This window comes from Moschus berezovskii, chromosome 4 (genome assembly GCF_049115385.1).
Source record: "Moschus berezovskii isolate FMDL1 chromosome 4, NW_MosBer_1.0, whole genome shotgun sequence".
Lineage (NCBI taxonomy): Eukaryota > Metazoa > Chordata > Mammalia > Artiodactyla > Moschidae > Moschus > Moschus berezovskii.
The window spans coordinates 70,328,933-70,353,404 of NC_142463.1; the positions used below are offsets into that span (position 1 = coordinate 70,328,933).

A 24,472-nucleotide genomic window follows, 5' to 3' on the forward strand; every position below is an offset into this window, starting at 1 on the left:
AATAGAAGACAGTTGGGGTTTCAGATCTACTTTTGCATTCAATTTATTGTGATACAATGCTCTGGTTGAAAGAGATGACGAAATCTGGCCTCACACTGATATGCAGTTGGAAAGGAGAAGCAAACCTTATTAGTCTCTTCACATACTTGTGGCTACCTCTTCTTGTACTTTATTCCTAAATGTAACACATAAACCGGAGAAGGCAATGGCAAGCCACTCCAGTACTCTTGCCTGGAGGGTCCCATGGATGGAGGAGCCTGGTGGGCTGCAGTCCGTGGGGTCGCTGGGGGTCGGACACGACTGAGCGACTTCACTTTCACTTTTCACTTTCACACATTGGAGAAGGAAATGGCAACCCACTCCAGTGTTCTTGCCTGGAGAGTCCCAGGGATGGGGGAGCCTGGTGGGCTTCCGTCTATGGGGTCACACAGAGTCGGACACGACTGAAGTGACTTAGCAGCAGCAACACATAAACAGTCATTTCTTAGAGATTAATTTCAAAGTGTAATCTGAATCTTATAATGAACTTTTCATACCTCGTTACAATAAAATCCATGTTTTTCCCCAAAATACTGAGTAATTATAAAGGGAAAAATAGTAACTTTACAGCAGAGAATTCTAGTAGACACCACTTTAGTCAAGTGATCAAGAGTAACATTACCAGTAATAAGACACACCAACATAATGTAACACTGACTTGAGGCCTTGAGAGGGAACCTTTACCTCTTGTTGCAAACTTCCCAAGAGCACACAACCTCAATGTAATCATAATCATAGTAACCCAAATCAGGGGACATTTTCCAAAACTGACCAGTACTTTTGTAAAACTTTCAAGGTCACTTCAAAGACAGATAACCATCATAGATAGGAGGAGACTAAGGAGACATGACAATTAAATGAAATGTGAGATTTTGACTTGGGTCCTGAAACATAAAAAGTACATTAGTGGGAAAACTGGTGAGATTCAAATAAATTCTATACTTCAGTTAACAATATGATATCAAGATTAACTTCTTAGTTTTGATAATTGCTCCATGGGTTTAGAAGATGTTATAAGATGAAGGTGGGCGAAGGGCTTATGGGAACTCTCAGTAGTATATACACAATATTTCTGTAAGTTTAAAATTATCTCAAGATATAAAGTTTTTTTAAAAAATCAATTGCTCTATCTTATACTATCAAGATGTGGGATCTTTTACTCAAATGTGATTTTTATAACATCTTGTATTGGTCACTTGGAAAATAATGAATGGTTCACTGAGTTATGCAAAAATGCCAAATGTTGAGGTATGTCTTATGATATCAAAATATCACATTTGTTAATTTCTCCATCAACCTCATAAGAAAAGCATTTAATTATATTGAGAAACTGCCATGGCCACAGTGATGGATGCAAATTACCAAAATTTTAGTTTTTGCTTGAAAAATAAAATTGTATCATTGGTAATAAATATTGTCAGTTGTTCTCCTTGAAACAATATGCTCCCTCTGTTTATTTTTGAATAATGTCTGCCAAATACCTAAGGTTAGACAACCATCATTTGTCTGTCACTCATTCTTTCAAGCAAAATGGTATTCAATGAAAAAACAGACTAGTTCAGCTCACAATTGAAGCAACTGCACAACTGCTTTTCCTCAAGACAACCACTATACTTTGGAGTGTTGAAGTGCTACTTACTTCCCATTTCATCATACAGAATACGAAAAAGGTACTTGAAGGGTTTTACTGCTTCATGAAGAATATTCTTAAATAAAGCAGGTGTGTGGTAGTGAAGCACTGCCTCAATTCCTGATAAGGCGCCAGCAGTTTTATACAATACTGCTTTTATACCACTCAGTCAGTAAAAGCATCTGCGTGCAATGTGGGAGGCCTGGGTTCAGTTCTTGGGTTAGGAAGATCCCCTGGAGAAGGAAATGGCAACCCATTCCAGTATTCTTGCCTGGGATTCTTGCCATGGGATTCATGGACAGAGGAGCCTGGTGAGCTAGTTTGTGGGATCGAAAGAGTCAGACACGACTTAACGCTATCTTTCTTTTTCTTTTCTACAATATTAACCCAGAGAAAAAAACATCTTAGAATTATTATAAAAATAGTCCTGACTTCACAGACATCCTGAAAAGATCCAAGATCCATAACTCACACTTTGAGTACCACTGATTTAAAGAGTTAACTTTCAGCTCCTGAATGAAATATACCACTACTACTTTAGCCAACACTAACGTACTAAAATGATAGGATACTGAATGAGGAATTCCCCAGGTCGGTAGGTGCCCAGTGTACTACTAGAGATCAGTGGAGAAATAACTCTGGAAGGAATGAAGGGATGGAGCAAAAGCAAAACCAATACCCAGTTGTGGATGTGACCGGTGATAGAAGCAAGGTCTGGTGCTGTAAAGAGCAATACTGCATAGGAACCTGGAATGTTAGGTCCATGAATCAAGGCAAATTGGAAGTGGTCAAAAAGGAGATGGCAAGAGTGAAATTAGATATTCTAGGAATCAGTGAATTAAAATGGACTGGAATGGGTGAATTTAACTCAGATGACCATTATATCTACTACTGTGGGCAGGAATCCCTTAGAAGAAATGGAGTAGCCATCATGGTCAACAAAAGAGTCCGAAATGCAGTACTTGGATGCAATCTTAAAAACGACAGAATGATTTCTGTTCATTTCCAAGGCAAACCATTCAATATTACAGTAATCCAGGCCTATACCCCAACCAGTAACTATGAAGAAGCCGAAGTTGAACGGTTCTATGAAGACCTACAAAACCTTTTAGAACTAACACCCAAAAAAGATGTCCTTTTCATAATAGGGGACTGGAATGCAAAAGTAGGAAGTCAAGAAACACCTGGAGTAACAGGAAAGTTTGGCCTTGGAGCACGGAATGAAGCAGGGCAAAGGCTAATAGAGTTTTGCCAAGAGAACGCACTGATCATAGCAAACACCCTCTTCCAACAACACAAGAGAAGACTCTACACATGGACATCACCAGATGGTCAACATCGAAATCAGATCAATTATATTCTTTGCAGTCAAAGATGGAGAAGCTGTATACAGTTAGCAAAAACAAGACCAGGAGCTGACTGTGGCTCAGATCACGAACTCCTTATTGCCAAATTCAGATTTAAGTTGAAGAAAGTAGGGAAAACCACTAGACCGTTCAGATATGACCTAAATCAAATCCCTTATGATTATACAGTAGAAGTAAGAAATAGATTTAAGGGAATAAATCTGATAGATAGAGTGCCTGATGAACTCTGGACGGAGGTTCGTGACATTGTACAGGAGATAGGGACCAAGACCATCCCCATGGAAAAGAAATGCAAAAAAGCAAAATGGCTGTCTGAGGAGGCCTTACAAATAGCTGTGAAAAGAAGAGAAGTGAAAAGCAAAGGAGAAAAGGAAAGATATAAGCATCTGAATGCAGAGTTCCAAAGAATAGCAAGGAGAGATAAGAAAGCCTTCCTCAGTGATCAATGCAAAGAAATAGAGGAAAACAACAGAATGGGAAAGACAAGAGATCTCTTCAAGAAAATTAGAGATTCTAAGGGAACATTTCATGCAAAGATGGGCTCGATAAAGGACAGAAATGGCATGGACCTAACAGAAGCAGAAGATATTAAGAAGAGGTGACAAGAATACACAGAAGAACTGTACAAAAAAGATCTTCACGACGAAGATAATCACGATGGCGTGATCACTTACCTGGAACCAGACATCTTGGAATGTGAAGTCAAGTGGGCCTTAGGAAGCATCACTACGAACAAAGCTAGTGGAGGTGATGGAATTCCAATTGAGCTATTTCAAATCCTAAAAGATGATGCTGTGAAAGTACTGCACTCAATATGCCAGCAAATTTGGAAAACTCAGCAGTGGCCACAGGACTGGAAAAGGTCAGTCTTCATTCCAATCCCAAAGAAAGGCAATGCCAAAGAATGCTCAAACTACCGCACAATTGCACTCATCTCACACGCTAGTAAAATCATGCTCAAAATTCTCCAAGCCAGACTTCAGCAATATGTGAACCATGAACTCCCAGATGTTCAAGCAGGTTTTAGAAAAGGCAGAGGCACAAGAGATCAAATTGCCAACATCCGCTGGATCATGGAGAAAGCAAGAGAGTTCCAGAAAAACATCTATTTCTGCTTCATTGACTATGCCAAAGCCTTTGACTGTGTGGATCACAATAAACTGTGGAAAATTCTGAAAGAGATGGGAATCCCAGACCACCTGACCTGCCTCTTAAGAAACTTGTATGCAGGTCAGGAAGCAACAGTTAGAACTGAACATGGAACAACAGACTGGTCCCAAATAGGAAAAGGAGTACGTCAAGGTTGTATATTGTCACCCTGCTTATTTAACTTATATGCAGAGTACATATCAGTTTTATTGAGATATAATTCACACGTAACATTGCATAAAAAACAGCATAATGATTTGTATATTGCAAAATGATTACCATAGTAAGTTTAGTTAACATCCATTACCTCACATAGTTAACAGCTTTTTTATAACTCGTGTTAACTTTTAAGATTGATTCTTACCGACTTTCAAATGTACAATACAGTATCGTTAACTACAGTCATCATGTTGAACATGCTATCCCCAGAATTTATTTAGATAACTGTCTACATTCACCCGTTTCCTCTACCGTTCACTCTCACCTCTGGCAATACCAATCTGGTCTCTGTTCCTAAGAGTTCAGTTTTTTAGATTTCACAGATAAGTGAGCTCATATAGTATTTGTCTTTCTCTGACTTACTTCACTTAGCATATTGACTATGAGATCTATCAGTTTTGTTGCAAATGGCAGGATTTCCTTCTTTTGTGGCTGAGTAACATCTATTTCTGCTTCATTGACTATGCCAAAGCCTTTGACTGTGTGGATCACAATAAACTGTGGAAAATTCTGAAAGAGATGGGAATACCAGACCACCTGACCTACCTCTTGAGAAACCTGTATGCAGGTCAGGAAGCAACAGTCAGAACTGGACATGGAACAACAGACTGGTACCAAATAGGAAAAGGAGTATGTCAAGGCTGTATATTGTCACCCTGCTTATTTAACTTATATGCAGAGTACATCATGAGGAACGCTGGGCTGGAAGAAGCACAAGCTGGAATCAAGATTGCCAAGAGAAATATCAATAACCTCAGATATGCAGATGACACTACCCTTATGGCAGAAAGTGAAGAGGAACTCAAAAGCCTCTTGATGAAAGAAGAGAGTGAAAAGGTTGGCTTGAAGCTCAACATTCAGAAAACAAAGATCATGGCATCTGGTCCCATCACTTCATGGGAAATAGATGGAAAAACAGTGGAGACAGTGTCAGACTTTATTTTTTTGGGCTCCAAAATCACTGCAGATGCTGATTGCAGCCATGAAATGAAAAGACGCTTACTCCTTGGAAGGAAAGTTTTGACCAACCTAGATAGTATATTAAAAAGCAGAGACATTATTTTGCCAACCAAGGTCCATCTAATCAAGGCTATGGTTTTTCCCGTGGTCATTGTATGGATGTGAGAGTTGGACTGTGAAGAAAGCTGATCACCGTAGAATTGATGCTTTTGAACTGTGGTGCTGGAGAAGACTCTTGAGAGTCCCTTGGACTGCAAGGAGATCCAACCAGTCCATTCTAAAGGAGATCAATCCTGGGTGTTCATTGGAAGGACTGATGCTAAAGCTGAAACTCCAATACTTTGGCCACTTCATGCGATGAGCTGACTCACTGGAAAAGACTCTGATGCTGGGAAAGGTTGGGCGCGGGAGGAGAAGGGGACGACAGAGAATGAGATGGCTGGATGGCATCACCGATTCTGTGGACATGAGTTTGAGTGAACTCCGGGAGTTGGTGATGGACAGGGAGGCCTGGTGTGCTGTGATTCATGGGGTCGCGGAGAGTCGGACACGACTGAGCAACTGAACTGAACTGAACTGAACGTACTAAAAAGAATTATATGCTAAGATTTATAGAAGTTTTACCAAGAAACAATAGCTTCTTGATGTCAAAGACCCATAACAATCTAGTGACAGATCCAGCATCTGTTTTTAAATCAATGCCCACACATCACTCAGACACTGTTTAATCTGAAAAGACAGTGACCCTTGCCCAGTCTTCATGGAGTAGCCTTCATTCCACCACTGCTTCTTTCCCCAAAAGCAGAATATGTACATTAAGATTCCAATTTATTATTTTAACAAACTTGTTTCTTTTTATTGTACTTTCTGAACATGAGTTTTAAGCATTAATTTATTCAATAAACATTAAGCACGCACTAGGTGCTGGGAACCGAGGATTTATCACAGAACTGTCCTCATCTTCTCACTCAATGATCACATTCAAGCAGAGTCAGACAAAGACATAGAAACTCCTCCACTTGAGAATTTTCATATAGATGGAAAAGCTGCTGCTGCTAAGTCACTTCAGTCGTGTCCGACTCTGTGTGACCCCATAGACGGAAGCCCACCAGGCTGCCCCGTCCCTGGGATTCTCCAGGCAAGAACACTGGAGTGGGTTGCCATTTCCTTCTCCAATGTGTGAAAGTGAAAAGTGAAAGTGAAGTCGCTCAGTCGTGTTCGACCCTTAGAGACCCCACAGACTGCAGCCTACCAGGCTCCTCCATCCATGGGATTTTCTAGGCAAGAGTACTGGAGTGGCTTGCCATTGCCTTCTCCGAGATGGAAAAGCTATACCAGGCAAACTAACCTGAGTACTTTCATGGAGCTTACACTTCCACAGAGGAAGATAAATAATAAACAAAAATAAATCATAAACATGTTTTAAGGTGATACGTGCTATGAGGGAAAAAATGAAGCAAGATTAGAAGAATGGGAATACCAGGAGTTGGGATTACAATTTTAAATAAGGTGATTAGTGTGGGACTGAGCCCAGAGTGCTACATGGATGGGGAAAATTACTGATAGGTAGAACATCATTTTCAATAGTTTCATTTAATAAACATGACCCTCTGATTTGCATGCATTATATCATCTATAATGAGGACACAGTACAATGAGTATAATCAATATCTATTTTACATATGGGGACACCGAGTATATGGTCATATAGCCTACAAATATAAAAGCCGGGGCCTGAATCTGTGTCTGAATCCAAAGTCCAATGTCACAACTAAGATCCTGACTCTGACTTTAATACATCTCTGTCAAAATTGGACATTGTGGTAGAAAATTACTTTTCCTACATAAAAGTATAACAGGAATCCTCAGGCATTGCTCAAGTATTCCTGGTAGTTCAGCTGGTAAAGAATCCGCCTGTAATTCAGGAGACCCTGGTTCAATTCCTGGGTCAGAAAGATCCACTGGAGAAGGCATAGGCTACCCACTCCAGTATTCTTGGGTGTCCCTAGTGGCTCAACTAGTAAAGAATCCACCTGCAATGTGGGAGACCTGGGTTCAATCCCTGGGTTGGGAAGATCCCCTGGAGAAGGGAAAGGCTACCCACTCCAGTACTCTGGCTTAGAGAATTCCATGTACTGTATAATCTATGGGGTCGCAAAGAGTCAGACATGACAGAGTAACTTTCACTTTCACTTCTACAAAATCCTTTACTTACAAGTAAAGCTTCACTGGTGACTGTGCTTAGTCCCTCAGTTGTGTCTGACTCTTTGCAACCCCATGGACTTAGTGCCAGGCTCCTCTGTCCATGGGATTCTCCATGACTAGAATACTGGAGTGAGTAGCATTCCCTTCTCCAGAGGATCTTCCCAACCCAGCGACTGAACCTGGGTCTCCTCCATTGTAGTTGGATTCTTTACCATCTGAGACACCAGAGAAGCCCTCATTGGTGATTATGCTCCAGCAAAAAATCTGCTGGAAAACCCAAGGGCTTGGAAAAAGGGCACAACTTTCAATCTTTGGGTTCTGAGACTGTCCAAAGGAACAATTATGCTCGCTTTACCATAGTGAAGAGATGCAGTAGCTTTTCCTCTGCTTAGCAACACCAGTTTGAGTCTCAGCTAAAGAATATATTTCTTATAGTATGCACCGAGCTCTGAATTCCTACAACAAAGAGCAAAGCTAGCAAGCCAATAATTATTTATCAGATGGCCTTAGTTATTTGTGACTAAGTTCATTCTTCAGGTGGCCAGGAGTATTAGTTCTTATCACTGTTAATCAAGAGTAGCTTAAAGAAGACAGAATTATATCTCTAAAACAGAGGTTCTCAAACTTAATCCTAATGAAACAGACATGCTTAATGAACACTGTTCACATTTGAATACACTACACAGTATTCAAAATAAATTCCTGAAAACTCTAAAGGAGTACTGAAAGAAAGTAAACAAATTGAGGGGCATACCATGTTCATGGATTGGAAAACAGATATGACATGCTACAGATTCTGTGTTCTTTTCATTCTATCAATGGCAATCTTAACCCTTCTCTCTCACACTCAAATATATTTAAATGCAAATAACCATGGTTATCGTAAACATGAATTCTGTCTTTATAAAGTAAAATCACCCTTTAAAGTCATCAATTTAACTCTTAGTTGTAACATTATTCATGATCTCTTAAACTTAACTGGGATATACAGTAAGTCTTGACACTGTAGCATGACATTACTTTCTAAAATAAAAATGTAACGAGATTGAGAAAAATAGAGCAGCAAAGAAAAATCAGTCATTTATTGGTTCAAAGGCTTTATTCTCAACTTTTTAAAATATCTTTCATTCTTCCTCACAGCTCTGAGACCAGAATTCTTATCAATTCCATCAAGTTGCCTAGGGACCATCTGCAGAAAGTGTTAAAAGTCAAAGTAGCTACTTAAGGCTTGCTGGCTGAGGAGGAGGCAGGTTGCCCAGAACCTCAGGACAGCCAGCCTCACACAGAGTAAACACAGGCCGCTGTGCACTCAGTAATAAATTCCCCAACCAGCACATACTCTCCTGAGGTTTTCATGTAAGTTTTTTCCAATAGATTCCAAGTTGAGTAATAAACAGGCATAATAGATTTTCTTGGGCCCTCCTTGAATTCAGGAAGATCTGACAATATCATGAAATAGCTCAGCACAGTTCTCTGAAATTTTTCATTAGAATTCTTTTCTCCTGAATCATGTTAATAAAGTACAATTTGGCCTCAGATTCATGCGTAACTACTTACTCACAAGCAGCTCGAGCCCAAAAGGACGGGAAAAGACACTAAAGCCTATGAGTAAGAGGCAGGGCCAGCCCCAGGCCCGGGAATTGCAAGGTTTCTAGAAAGATGTTTTCCAATGAAACTATATATTGCTTAGAAAAGTGCTCCTTTACACTTGACTGGCTCTGAGACAAGTCTGAAACACTCTTCTCTGCTTTCATCTTCAACTGCCTACACTGTTCTCAGAGTCAGAACTGGCACTTGACTTGGTAAGCCTCAAATCTCTCTCATCTTTAAGGGGCATGGACTTCCATTATTTTTCTCCTTTATTTTTCTATAATTCATCAGGCTGAGCTAATTCTAGGTATTCTTATTCTATAACATATGTCAAATTAACAAAATAATGCAAGTCTATTTTCCCCCTTCATACATACAGTATACTCTGAACTTATACTGTGTGCACTTGATTTCAAATTGAGATTTTTTAACACTATTTTCCAAACACAGTGGCTATTTGCTACTCTGAGCCAACCCAACAGAGGAAATAAGGAATCTGATCTGTTTTATTTTAAAAGGAAGAAAAAAAACTACTTAAGGCCTGATCCTGGTGCCTTTGAATATTTAACACTCAGAACCTGAATTGTTTCATAACAAACTAGAGCTCCCTTTCCTCCCTCCAAGAAGAGGCCCTTGGGAAGTATTTATTTAGTTAATGAGAGTTAAGTAATTGTGTTTTTCTCACAAGACAAAAAACAAACAAAAACTTCTAGAAGATGCTCTTTGAGCTCCCTAGCTCTGCAAGGTCCATATGATCTCCATCAGCCACAAGCCTGGAGCAGTAAACTGGGAACTTAGGGAACAATGTGGCCACAAACACTTCTCCAAAAAGAAAAACAACTCCTCTCTTGGCCCAACTCCAAAAGGCAATTGAGCCGGGTAAGGTCCAGGCTAATCTCTAAATAGCCTCTCTGCCAACTTTCTCCTACAGTCATTAGGTTTTTCAGCACAGACTTTGCAAATAATCTAAAACAATTAATTATGCTTTCGAATTCACCCTGTACCATTAATGAAACACTGCCAGACAGCCTTTGATAACATATTTCCAGAGCTAATTAAATGTGACAAACCAGAGGACACAGACTCCCCAAACATTCTAGAGAGCCAGGCAGAGACCTGGCTGGTGGCAGTGAAGCCACCCATGCAAACGATCCTGGGGTGACAAAGTTGGGGGCTGCTGGAGTCAAGCCCTTAGGGTTCTCACAATATGTCAGACCCTGCCCTCAAATTATATCATTATCAGGTTCTTGAAGTTCAAATTATTTTTCCACCCTAAAGATATTTTTTCCTTCTAATCACTGGAAATTCTTAATTTGATACTTAGAAGGTTTTTACTGCTTCTAGTCTATACCTCCACACTTCTGTTAGTTGCTCAGTTTGTCTGACTCTTTGTGACCCTATGGACTGTAGCCCACCAGGCTCCTCTGTCCATGGAATTTCCCAGGCAAGAATACTGGAGTGGGTTGCCATTTCCTTCTCCAGGGGATGTTTCCAACCCAGTGATCGAATCTGGGTTTCCCATATCTTGGGCAGATCTTTAATGACTGAGCCACCAGGGAAGACCATACCTCTACCCCAAAAATATGGGTTTTAATTTTTTAAAAGAGAGGGATGAATAATAGTTTTTAAAAGTATATATTAAAATAAAATTTCATCCCTAAATTATCTTCTTTCAATCAAAGAGTCCTGCATAATCCAAGATTTCCCACTCCCATAACCTCAGTCATGTGGGAAATCTATTTTTTTTCACTAACGCCCCACAGAATTCCAGGCTGCTCTACATGCATGGCCAGCAAGATAAACACACTTTGGGGAGGCCTAGAAAAAACCCTGCAGGGGGCAAGAAGTAAAACTGTAGCTGCATTCCTCTGGACTTTCCTGTTCCAGTTTCAAAAACAGAAAGACCACCACCTGGGGCTTGGTGAGCAGCACAGGGCTGGATTCAAGCTGCCCAATGCCCCTCCCCCACCCCCAATGTCAGTGGTGAGATCTGAGAAACCAAATCAGAAAACCACTCAGTGGTAAAATAAATAAATAGAAATTATTCTAAAAGACAACTTTTCAAGCACAGAAGATAAACCTTCTCAGTGTCTTATCTCAATTTTTAATAAATTTGATGTTGGGTACTTAATAAATATCAACAACAAATTTTTTTTCCCCTTCTAAAAAGTGTTAATTTTTTAAAAGTTCTAGCCTGGAATCTGATTACAGGAATAAAATAGGAATCAGTGAGGAAGCCAGAGCTAAAAACTAGGACAGAAAAAAGTATGCTATAATTATCCAGCTCCTTGCTGACATCTAGCATGTAACTTCAACTTATAAAATGTATTGAAATGAAATTATGCACTTATTTACAAATGGATTCAATTCTATTTCTCTGAAACACTAGTTTTGCTATGAGAGGCAACTTTGCAAAAGGTGATAAGACCCTCAAAAATTCATATTCCTGAAAAACAGACCATATGGGGAATGAAAAGGATGAGATTTAGAAATTAGGACAGTAAGTAAGTTGGGAAGGGAGGGTTGAGGCTTTTCGGACAGTGATTTTTCAAGGAAAGTCATTCACAGTGCAAAGAAATTTTCTTTAGACAGTTTGGAAGGTTGTTCTGTTTTTTAATATTCAGTTTTCACTGTTACATAAAAGTAACTGTCTTTACTATTAGGTTATGGTCTAGTATTCCACTGATACAAGATATCAGTCTTTATCCTTTTTCCCCCTCAAAGGGAACAAATTGAAAGAAAACCACAAAGTCATTCTTAATTTCACAAGCATTTCACTTTCAAGGATCTTTCCTTCTACAATCTGACCCTGACTACCATCATCTCTAGCCTCACTTATGACGATGGCCACCAACCAGTATCCCCAAATTCACCCTTGCCCAGCAGTCTATTCTCAACACTACAGCCAGAGTGATCTTGCTAAAATATCCTTCAGATCACATCACTCTGCTGCTTAATGGCTCTGTCTCACTAGAGTAAAAACTCTGCAATGGTCGACAAGGCTACATGCAACCCTACATCTGTCCCCAAGGAACTCTCTGACTTTCCACTCCAGCAGCCACCTGGCCTGGTTACTAAGGCTCAAGCACTTCAGACAAGCTCCCACCTCAGGACCTTTGCATATGCTCTTCCTCCTGTCTGGAATGCTCATTTTCCCAGATATCCATTTAGCTCACCTCCTTCCAATCTTTGCTCAGATGTCATCTTCCCAGTGAGGCCCTCCCTGGATCACCTTACTTTAAACTGTACTTCCCCACTAATAATCCCTAGCCCTGTTGCCTTTTCTCCACTAACCCTGCTAAAATATGCATAGTTTTTGTTTGTTTCTGGTCTCGGTCTCTCTGCACTAAAATGTAAACTTCAGGTACACAGGATTGTTGACTGTTTTACTTACTGCTATATCTCCAACAGCTGGAATGGTATTTAGAATGCTCAGGAGCTGCTTGCTGAATAAATCAAACAACATTTTAGGAAACTTAACCATGTAAGAAGGTGGCAAAAACTCACTGTTCACACTACAAAGTCTCCCTTTTCTGTGCCACAGAAGCTAGCAAAGTACCTGAGCCCTAGTATACACTCAAAACTAATTCACCAGACCTCAAGTGCCCATCTAAACACAGCAGGATTTAAACACAGAAAGAAAAGGTGAAATGATAAATGGGCTAAAGGGGCAAGTGGGAGCACTGCGGCATTTTGCTTCACCATGCGACAACACAGTGCCAAAGTGGGCCGCACAGATGTGTCCCGCTGGAAAAGCTCGTTGCAGGAAAGTGCCCAGCAGCTCAGCGGCACTCCTGATGAAAACAACAGAGAAGGAACTGACTCCAGAAGCAGGTGCTCTGCTCTCTCCTGAGGCCTTTGCTACCTGAGCATCCTTGTGGATGGGGCCAGAGGGCAGGAGGACGGGAGGTGTTACTCCTGGTGGCTAGTCCATCATCTAGACCAGAACGAAGTTATTCAGGCACGTGAGGACAAAGGGAAGAAGCAACACAAAGAACTCAGGGCAGTCTTACTGGAACCTTTTTCTTCTGCCACAACTACACCACTTATAACTATATAATTCCTTTCACTGCCAACAGAGAATATCTTTTTTTTTTTAATCAACACTTTCCTTTAAAGGCAGTAAGCTTTTCCACATTCTACTCTAGTTTAAACTAGTTTGGTTTCTTTTTTTTTTCCTTAAGATTTCTAAGAGTTGGCAGGATGTGGCAGGAGAAGAGCTAGGCCTCCGTCCCCAGAGCACCTGCTGCCTGGTCTTTGGAAGGAATGTTCTGAGAGCAAGCACATTGGTAAGCCCTCTAGAATGCCACCTGATTTACAGTGTCCTCTCAGAGAACAAAAATAAGACCACATTAGACTTCAGGGTAAATCTTTTTTAGGCCATGATGGCAGAGAACGTTTCAAAGAAAATGAAAGTCAGCAGTTCACATGGATGCAGTGCAAGGTGGGCCAATCTCCTGAGACAGGCAAGCACCTCCACGCCCTGATGACCCCACATGCAGAGCCAGTCCTGAGGGAAGGCCTCACAGTGACACTGCCCAGAATACTCCGTGTTCTAAAACACTTCCAAAACCAGCTCTAGCAATGATTCAAGGTGGCCCCAGAATAGGAGGATTTAGTTATCAAAGCAAACAAGCTGAGAATGCCTAATTTCCCATATCCACAGTGTGTGAGAATATAAGCCTTGTGCAATTAAACAGCTACATGGTCACACACAGATAGCTCTGCCCTGATGGGAAAGTGGATCAGCATTTACAAAAATGCACCATGACTGGTATCCTAAAATAACCCAGATCAGGAATCCAGAAAACTGGGTGGCAATTATACAGTCTAAGATAAGGAGGCAAAGGAGAGAAATCTGGGTTCTATGAACTTGTGACATCAAAGTGAAAATGTTAGTCACTCAGTCATGTCCAACTCTTTGTGACCCGATTGACTATAGCCCACCAGGCTCCTTTGTCCATGGGATTCTTCCAGCAAGAACACTGGAGTGGGTAGCCATTTCCCTCTCCAGGGGATCTTCCCAAAACAAGAATCAAACCCAGGTCTCCTACACTGCAGGTAGATTCTCACCCTCTTGGTAAGTATCTTTCTTAATCTATATGCACATCTGGTTACCCAACTATCTATTCTCCTTGCACATAAAAAAGAAAAAGGTCTTTTATTTGATATCATATCATATCCCACCTCTATTGGTAGATTATGTAAGGCAAGGTAATCTTTGAGAAATGAACTCATCTTTCTTGACTAGCTAACTGCCCCAACTCTGTGTGTGTATGTGTGTGTGTGTGTGTTGTTTCTGTGCAGAAACCTAAAGAAAGGGAAACAGGGACTTCATTACACTTGGGTGTGCATGGTCTCTCCAGAGGGATCACTACCTAAAATGCAGGCCATTCTATTCACTCTGGGTCTTTTAATAATAGTCCTTTGCTCCTTAAAATAAATAGAAAACTGGCACCCTTGTGATAGCTGGCATCACAACTGACAGTATCTTTTCCCTATGTATCCACAAGTAGAATTAAACACAAAAGTGGTTATAATAACCACCTGAAAACTATAATAATCACCAACCAAATCAACTAGCTGTGTCCAAAGACTTAGGGGTTAGCAAGAGATCTTTTTGAATTTGTTTTGAACCTTCAAGTCTATTCCTCCTACGTTTACTTTCCCTGGTGGCAGCCCCCATTGGCACTCTCCCTACCCTCCTGCCATTATGAGTTACAGCTGCTGAGCCCTCAGTTGGCAGAGAAGGAAAAACTGTGGCAGAACCACCTCTGCGGTCCTCAGGCCATTGATCTCAAGCCCAAGAGAAAGAGTGCCAGTTCCCTTTGGGCAGCACAACGGAAAGAACATGAACTCTGGGTCTGCTGCCATGTTGCCACACTTAATTGTCATATGACTATTATTACACAAAGGACCATTTCAACTTTTTAAAAATTAACTCTCATTATATATGACATTTTTCTTCCTTAAACCTCAGTTTCCTCATTTGTAAAATTAGTATTATAATAATAGTGGTAGGAGTGGTGGCAGTAGTAATAATTATAAAAACAGTGATAATGACAAACACCTACTTCCCTGGGTTTCTATAAAGATTACATGAACTGACTGGTGCAGAGTAGCCAGCAGAGCGCCTGGCAGCATGGTTTCAAGAAGTGCTGAGGGGCGTGCTGCAGGAAAATCACCCTCACTCATCAGTGCAGTCTGTCTGCAGAAGTGTGCTGGGTTCAGGTTCAGTCAAGAGGCAGACCAGCTTTCTAAACTAATTACTTGCTCTCAAGCCCCTTACTCTCATTCCATAAATGAAAAAACAACCCTGCCCACCCAGGGACTGCTATGAGAATCAAATAAAACATCAGGCATGAAAGCATTTGAAAGCAATAAAAATAAAGTGGTATTATTATGTTCAGCCTCCACCCAACGCTGTCTGCTTGTCCATTCCAAACCAAGTATTAACCAGCTAGTATTAATACCTCTGCTTGCTGTCCTATGAACCCAAAGAGTTCAAAGCTTTCTTAGCAGGAAAATAGATCCAACAAAAAACATCTCTCTTCTCCTGTGGACTATACCTGGAATTCCAGGTACATCCAATAAAGATGAAAAGAAATGTGTTTGCTCAATAGAAATATGTGTTTGGGTCACGGGCAAGCCTCCAAAATGATACATCTAGGCACCAAATGGCAACTGCGGAATGAGGAACACAGCCAACCCCTCCACACTCCGCTGGCACAGAGGCCGGCAGCGTCTCTACAGAGCTCCCCTCAACAGCACCCCTTTGTCCTGACACAAGGGACCAGTAAAACACAGACATCCATCTCTTTATCCCAGACCGATTTCCCTGAGTTCTCCCTGCATGCCTCTTTTTCTCGTTACCGAGGCTCCTCGGAACACAGCCCTACCTAACGCTGCCCAGCCACGGAGGCAGCAGTTAATATTTTTTAAAGATGTGTAGTGGAACAGTTTTTAAAGTGAAAACTTAGTGAAGCTTAAGCCCACAGGAGCAAGCATTTACATTTTTTAACTTCCCATTTTCTTCAGATACATTCTAGGATTGAAGATAAGATAAAATTGATGATAAAAGCCTAAGGTAATTTCTAATCAGGAGGCATTAGGGTCCTACACAGCTCTTGTTCAAGACCATGGCCCTCCCTCCACACAATGCTGTACAATAACCAAGGAACAAGGGAGGGAAGGAAAAGTGCGAGTTTTGTCAAAGCAACCACTAACACTGACCAGGATGTGGCTTGCTTCCTTCACCCTCAGCCACAAGCAGAGAAGGAAGGCTTTCAATAAAGTCCCACATGCAGGCATCTACTATTCCAACTCGGGCTCATTTTATGTGCTGTGCTGTGCTTGTCTCCTCCCTGGCTACATATCTAAAGGAAGCCTTCACCACTTCTGCTGGCAAGAACTCTATAACAGAGCTTCACAGCCGAGTCCGCGGAATAAGAATACAAAGAAGGCTCGTTACTTGAGGGTCCTTCCATTCTAATGACTTACACTCGTCTCCCCTAAGAACAAAGGGGTTTAACCTGGTTCCAGGATGCCTCATTGGTGGCTACTCAGCTGGTGTTGAATCAATCAAGTGAAGAGGTTCATTCATTCCACACTGAGGGTCTCCTACATAGAGGCTCTAGTGGACTGGTAGATGGGATGGATTCTACAGCCAAACCGCCTGGGTTCAAGTCCTCACTCTGCCACTTTTTAGTTATTGAGTCTCAGTTTTCTTGTGAGGAAAAATGCAGATGATGATAATAATAATAATACCACCTCACAGTGTTCTTTTATAAAGACAAAATTAGCTGGCAAAGAGCAAGCCTGAGCTAAATGTCAGCCTACGTGCCAGGCACTGTGGCCTTTGTGGCCAAGGAGGCCACATTCTTAGCCTTACTTTCTGAGGCTGCAGTTTGAATTCTAAGATTTAACAATACACGCTTTTGACTACAGGGGGATGGAAGAAGAGAGAATCCAAACCTCAGAATGAAATCCACAGCTTTCTTCTGACATTTAAGGTCCTCTATAATCCACCCCCATCCTTCCTTCTAAACAGATATCCTCTACATCCCCAAGCAGCTGTCTGGGTCATCTGTTCCTTTAAACAACATTAAGAGCCTTCCTGGCAGTCTAATGGTTAAGAGTCCACACTTTTATTGCAAAGGGAGCAGGTCTGATCCCTGATCAGAGAACTAAGATCCCATATGCTGTATGGAACAGTCATAAAAGGCAAAAACAGACAAACAGAAAAAAACAACATCAGACCCCTAAGTGCCACTGTTCTCCCCTCTGCTCACCCTCAATGCCTTCCCCTTTCTTAAGTCATCCTGGTCTTCAAAACATAGCTCAAGACACAGACTTCTACAGAGCCTTCTCTAGCTGCTCTAACCCACCCTTCTGACCCCTCTGAGGTCATCTGGCTTTTACTCACCATGCATTGATTATTTTGTTACGTGGTTATATTCTATATGCCTAACTAAAGTACAAGCGACTCAAAAGAAAGATGAATCTTACATCTCTTTGTATATCCCTAAGTGCTCTGTCTCTGCAAACCATTCAACATCACAGTAACCCAAGTCTATGCCCCTACTAGTAACTCTGAAGAAGCTGAACGGTTCTATGAAGACCTACAAGACCTTCTAGAACTAACATCCAAAAAAGATATCCTTTTCATTATAGGGGACTGGAATGCAAAAGTAGGAAGTCAAGAAATACCTGGAGTAACAGGCAAATTTGGCCTTGGAGTACAGAATGAAGCAGGGCAAAGGCTAATAAGAGTTTTGCCAAGAAAACACACTGGTCATACCAAACACCCTCTTCCAACAATACAAGAGAAGATGCTACACATGGACATCACCAGATGGTCAATACCAAAATCAGACTGATCATATTCTTTGCAGCCAAAGATGGAGAAGCTCTATACAGTCGGCAAAAACAAGACCGGGAGCTGACTGTGACTCAAATCATGAACTCCTTATTGCCAAATTCAGGCTTAAATTGAAGAAAGTAGGGAAAACCACTAGACCATTCAGGTATGATGTAAACCAAATCCCTTATGATTATACAGTGGAAGTGGGAAATAGATTCAAAGGATTAGATCTAATAGAGTGCCTGAAGAACTATGGACGGAGGTTCGTGACACTGTATGGAAGGCAGTGATTAAGACCACCCCTAAGAAAAAGAAATGCAAAAAGGCAAAATGGCTGTCTGAGGAGGCCTTACAAATAGCCATGAAAAGAAGAGAAGCCAAAGGCAAAGGAGAAAAGGAGAGATATACCCATCTGAATTCAGAGTTCCAAGGAACAGCAAGGAGAGATAAGAAAGCCTTCCTCAGCGATCAATGCAAAGAATAGAGGAAAACAATAGAATGGGAAAGACTAGAGATCTCTTCAAGAAAATGAGAGATACCAAGGGAATATTTCATGCAAAGATCGGCACAATAAAGAACAGAAATGGTATGGGCCTAACAGAAGCAGAAGATATTTCTCTCTTTTTTTTCCTACTACTTTTCAATGAGATTTTAATTAAGATCACTTTTAACGTACCAGCTAAAAGGCAAATAACTTTTCAATCATGAGACAAAGTGAAACTGCTGGTAAAGAGAAGGGGCAGTTCAAATTCACACACCAGCATTCAAAAAAAACTTTCCCTCAAGATATTTGCAACAAGCGGGGCATTCTTTCTGCTTTCCAATCTCATAAACCAAGTTCTGCAAAGTGACTTCCACTCAGTCTGCCTACATACGACTCCTGGTCCAAGTCAACTGAAGCCTTAATGGTGGTCCAGCTTCTTCAGTATACCACAGAAGTGAATGTCAGAGTTGTGACTAAGTGAGCTCATGAACTATGAATATCCTTATGCATTGTTAATCTATAATTGTAGCACACTCAGTGCATGCTTATTATTATCACTCTCATGTCACCTGTATGTGCAATTCAACAGTCAAAACCAAGAAGCTAATCATTTTTAAGTCAATGTGTGTCTTCTTAAGGTCAGCCAGTTCAGAACTGGCCCAACAAATTAGCTCTAATATAGCTCATTACAAAGGAGACACAAAGCACATTATAACAAAACAGAGCAAATTAAGTTTCTAAATTTGTTAAGTAACCCTGACTGCCTACACGAAGATGTTGATGAGGGATCTGATGCTCTTACTTAAGGAACAGTGTTCCAACCAAGCCATCTGCTTCTTCTCATCTACAATCTCACATTCTGATGGCCTCTAGGAAGCATGGTATATTTCTGTACTTTTTAATTTTTATATTTTGTTTTATTTTGTTTCTGACCACACCACGTAGTTTGTGGGATCCCAACTCCCCAACCCAGGACCTCAACAATGAAATTACAGAGTCCTAACCATTGGACTGCTAGGGAAACCCCTCTGTAGTTTTTTAAAAATTGCATCTTAAAATACCTGAAATAGGCAAAATTAAATATTTCCTAAATAGTCTGTGCTAGCAGTGTCACCTCTATATAAAAGATCTATTTATTTTACAATAAAGAACCAAAGGGCTTTCTTGAAATTCTTATTTAGGACAAGAAAGTAAATGTAATCTCTGCATGTAACAAACTTACATGGGTTTAAACAACATATTTATTCTCTAACCACCTCCACACTGAAGGTTAGTTAAGTATCTGCATCACCAACGTTCTAATATCTAGCACTAGTGTAATAAGATATAATATAGGCAAACACATTATGTATCTGTAGAGGAGTCAAGTATTTTATGCCTTGAAGAATGGAAATACTCAATCTCTGCAAAACACCACATATTCTAAACTTTTCTAGACTGAAAAAAATATATATCCAAAAGAACATAATGAACATGCAATTTGTATTATGCAACTTACCTGCAGTTGCTAAGCAGGAACTCATTAAGGCAAACATGACAATCACACAATGAGAAGTCATTTTTATTTCTCCAAAAGTGTGTCCCATTCAGTCACCTCAGCCTGTAGTTCTTCAGATTATAGACAACCTTTGCAAATCAAAAGTGGCTTTAAAATCCTTCTTTCCAATTTTCAAATTGCCTGTAAAAATACACATTTTAAGAAGAAAACTTAATGCAGGAATTTCTGTTCATAAGTACATATTAAAGTAAAATGAAGAATTCCTAAAAAGTATAAGAAATTTACCTTAAAAGATGACTAGACAGCACTCAAGCAAACTGGGGGTGGGGGGGCAGTAATTATCAAATGAAGATTTTTACAGCAAATACTTTTGCAAATACATGTTTGCTTTGATGTTTTAAATCTTTGGTTTTATATTAAAGTTTCAAAGTATAGAATAAAATCAAGGTACACCTAAACATAACATTATCAGTTATGTTGGAACACTAATCACTGACACTTAATAAGTGAACTTCAGCAAAAAAAAAGACCAACTCTGGTTAGAACTCAATCTAAGATGCAAACCATTATATATAGCATAAATAAACAACAACATCCTATGATAAAGCATATATAAAAATATGTATTTTATATTTTTTATTTCTATTTTATAATTTTTTATTTTTATTTTATTATTTTATATTTTTAATATTTTTATCAACATCCTATGATAAAGTATAATGGAAAAGAATGTGAAAAAGAATATATATGTGTATAACCAAATCACTTTGCTATACAGCAGAATTTAACACAAAACTGTAAATCAATTATAGTTCAATAAAATTTTTTTAAAAAGGATTCAATCTAATGTTATAGTGACAGACCCATCACAAGGATCAAATTGAAACATTAATTTAGAATCAATCTGAAAACATAAGGAACCATTAAAAAGCAAAATTCTTATTTCAACTGTTTGCCAACATTTTAACATGTGAAAACTTGTCTCTCAACTCCATCTGAGACCATCTGGTTACTTGACTAGAGGATCCAAGAGGCTTTTTTAAAACTTTTCCTATCTAGAGCCTTGAAATGACAAGTTTTGGGAAGGTGGGATTAACTGGAATATTCTCCAATGACCCTAAAAATTACCTCATTTAGACACTGCAACGTATTGATAAATTTTCCAACCTTATCTCCCTGAGTCTGGCACAACCCATAGAAGCTGCAATTCAACAAACATTTATTGAGCACCTACTATGTTCCAGGTGTTGCGTAAGGACATGATTCCTGGTGTCAGGAATAAAAATTATCTGACAGCTGGATAAAAGTATGAAGACCCTGCCCGATTTAAGCTTCAGGCAAGGCAGGATCGTGAGTTTCTAGGATCCACCTCAAACAGCTACAGACTGAAACCCTGTTATCCAGAGCCAGAAAAATGCATCCCAAGAAACAGTGTGCTACCTTCAGACACAAAGCTAGGTTAGGCACTTGCAAACACAGTACAAATATATAAAAAACAATGGCAAAACGAGTTTGAATTAAACGGTTTTAGTTCACCACATCAAGTATGAAGAGAAAGATATTTAAAATGCATCTCTGTAGTAGTAATACTAATTGCCTTGGAGAAGGAAAAAAATAGGGTCATTGGGGTACAGTGGTAGCAGAGGGCGGGAACCTTTTCAGTGAACTCCCATTTGGGTTTTACAAGTATTACCTACCCAGCAATAATAACAGTAAAGTTCAAATTTCAAAGATAATTCTTATATATGCTTTAAAACTAAACTATTACATATGCAGGAGGCACTGTGGTCCAATCTTGGTAGGAAAATGGTTTTAAAAGCCGAGCATGAATAAAATACAGATTAGAGTGGCAGTAAAAGGTCTGCATAGGTGTGACTCCACTCTGCCACCTCCCAAATGAGTGATGTTGACCTCGACACTCTGCATGGATGAAACTATCCTACAAACTATTGTGAGGATTAAATGAGTTAACAAAGATACATTGTTTAGAACAGTGCCTAGCTCATAATAAGCAATGAATAAATGTTAGCTATTATTATAATTACTGGTCCATTCCCTTTGAGGTATATTTATACCAAGAAACCAGGAAAATTAGGGTATAGCTATTTACATAATTTTTAGCTACTGAAAAATCAGTTTAACTTTTTGTTTACTGCAAAATAAACATTACAATGGACACCAAAAGGAGATAAACTAAAGAGCAGATCACTAAGAAAACAAAGTTATCAAGCAAATTGAGACACAGTTCATTGGTGGCACAATGGTCTTATTTCAAAAACTGACTAAATTATAGATGTAACTCTGGACACTATAAAATTGTTTCCAATCACTGCTTAAAGTGATTGCCACCATAATTCCACATCACCTCAGATGTAATGGAAGTCTCCTTGATTACCTTAAAAATCAATGACAAAAAAAAAAAAATCAATGACAGCAAAGAGAATTTGTCCCTATTTTTTTCCCTTCAAAAAATTAGATTTCCTGAATGGATGGATAAGGAAAACTCTAGAAGAACATGCTATTTCAACAAATATTAAAAGGGCAACTTTTATGAAGCAAAACCCTATAAGGAGATCTCAGAAGATGACTTCCCAGAGGATTTTTATGGTGCACACAAACTACATAACCAGCACGCAGCTTGCAGGAATATTTAATGAACTTGTGTCACCCCCTGCCCACAGCTGCAGAGGGTCTGTGGGGCTGAGCACATTAATCCAGGGCTTAAACCAAGTCTGAATGAACCTGGAAAAGAAAGGCAAACGTTTCTATTAAAAATATAGACTGCAAATTGCTGACAAGAATATTGGGTAATTATTAAAATGCAGCAATTACAGATATAATAGAGCCAAGCTAAACAGTTTGATGCCCAAAGGCAAACCACAGCAAGTTTACACCGGATCTTAAAACATCTCCGAGGAAGTCCAAGACAAGTTGAAACTTACACACTGCTGCTTCGAACAAAGAAGAAGCTTTTCTTCTTTTAGCTTAAAAGTCCCTCCACAATGTAACTTGTTCAAAAGAGAAAATAAACTGCAGAGAGTTTTGTCTAATCTTCCCAATGTGGTGACAGGATCCTAAGGCAGAGGAGAATAAAAAGGGAAGTGTGTCGTTCCATTCATTGGAACTCCAGTTTTGGCCAAGACGTGCACATATCAGCGGCTGAACACACAACCTGGGGATCAGTTCCCTAGGAGAACACAGGATGATCAAAAGCTTTGAAAAAGTCACAGATCTGGAACAAAACTAGGGAATTACCAATTCTTTTCCTTCTCTGAGGTTATATCACACTCAATCTGCACAGACAAGGGACTCAGCCACCCTGGTTTTCTGACCTCTCTGTATCTCTTTGAACTTTAAGAACAAATAGCTTTCTTTAGAAATGTAAATAGGGTGCTCAAAATCTTAAAAGAACAATTTGAAAGATACTGTGAAACAGTCATTTTGCCCACATTTCAAAGTAATGTATTCCATTCAAAGGGTACCAAAACTTATAGTATCCACAAATGAACAAAAAATAATTCTGAGTGAGACCTTAATGGGGTTTTTTCAAAATGAATGTGATACTAATTCTTCTAATTTCCCCTGAGTCTATTTCTAAGGCCATGAAACTTAGGGCACTGCCCCACATTCTCTAGTGATACAAGGAGTTCACAGGGAAAGATCAGGATAAGCTGAAAACCCCTACCCAAATGAGTCCTGAAATACATCATGGTTTTATAAACTAATATTCAAAAGGAATTGGTTGGGAACAACTGGTATTCCCTGGGTTGATCAGGATGTTTTTTAAGAGCAAACCTTACTCTATCTTAGAGGGAAAATGTGGTGAAACAATGCCTGGCAATAAGCTAACAGCCAGCAAAAAATATTACTAAATTCCCCTTAGATAGCTAACACAGTGGCTATGAACATGAGATTATTCAAAATCAGAACCTACAATTAGCTTCCACCCAATCAATTTCTCAGTTAAAAGAATTAGCCTGCTAAAGATAACATGAACAGCTTTTAAACTTAGACGAGCTCAACAGAATTCAAGGATGAAAAGGAGCTCAATCTCCAAGACCAGCACATAACCAAAATATTAACAATAAGGCAGAGTCAAGACTAGAAACCGGGTCTTCTCATGACAGCACTCTACCTTGCAGTTCCAGGTCAGTTGCCACAAACTAGGAATCGTTTTCTCTCCTTCAGTGCTCAATCTCTGGAAACAGATTGTTTTCTCCAAGAGAGAGGGAAGCCTGCCATAGCTGCCATCAGACATCGGTACTTCCATGTTGACATGTGCACTTTGCACAAATCATTACTGATCACAAACTAAGACTTGACTTCAGGACTGTGGGTGGTGGTCACAGTAAACAATCCTTGGTGATGCTGTATGACTCAAGTTCTTTGAAGATAAAGCATAAATCTTTGCATCGTCGTATCTTAACACTATGACTGTTCAGCCCCCAATATGGAAAATATTCAACAA

The 24,472-nt window shown here is 39.8% G+C and overlaps 1 protein-coding gene across 2 annotated transcripts in view; it reads right to left on the reverse strand.

Moving 5' to 3' along the window:
* TGFBR3 (transforming growth factor beta receptor 3) overlaps positions 1–24,472 on the reverse strand; it is a 210,846-nt gene that overhangs the window by 164,329 nt on the left and 22,045 nt on the right. For both annotated transcript variants that reach the window (XM_055402313.2, XM_055402312.2), the window contains exon 2: positions 20,005–20,184. In XM_055402313.2, the coding sequence (XP_055258288.1) occupies positions 20,005–20,092 (88 nt within the window). In that variant the 5' untranslated portion in view covers positions 20,093–20,184. The remainder of the gene's footprint in view (positions 1–20,004; positions 20,185–24,472) is intronic.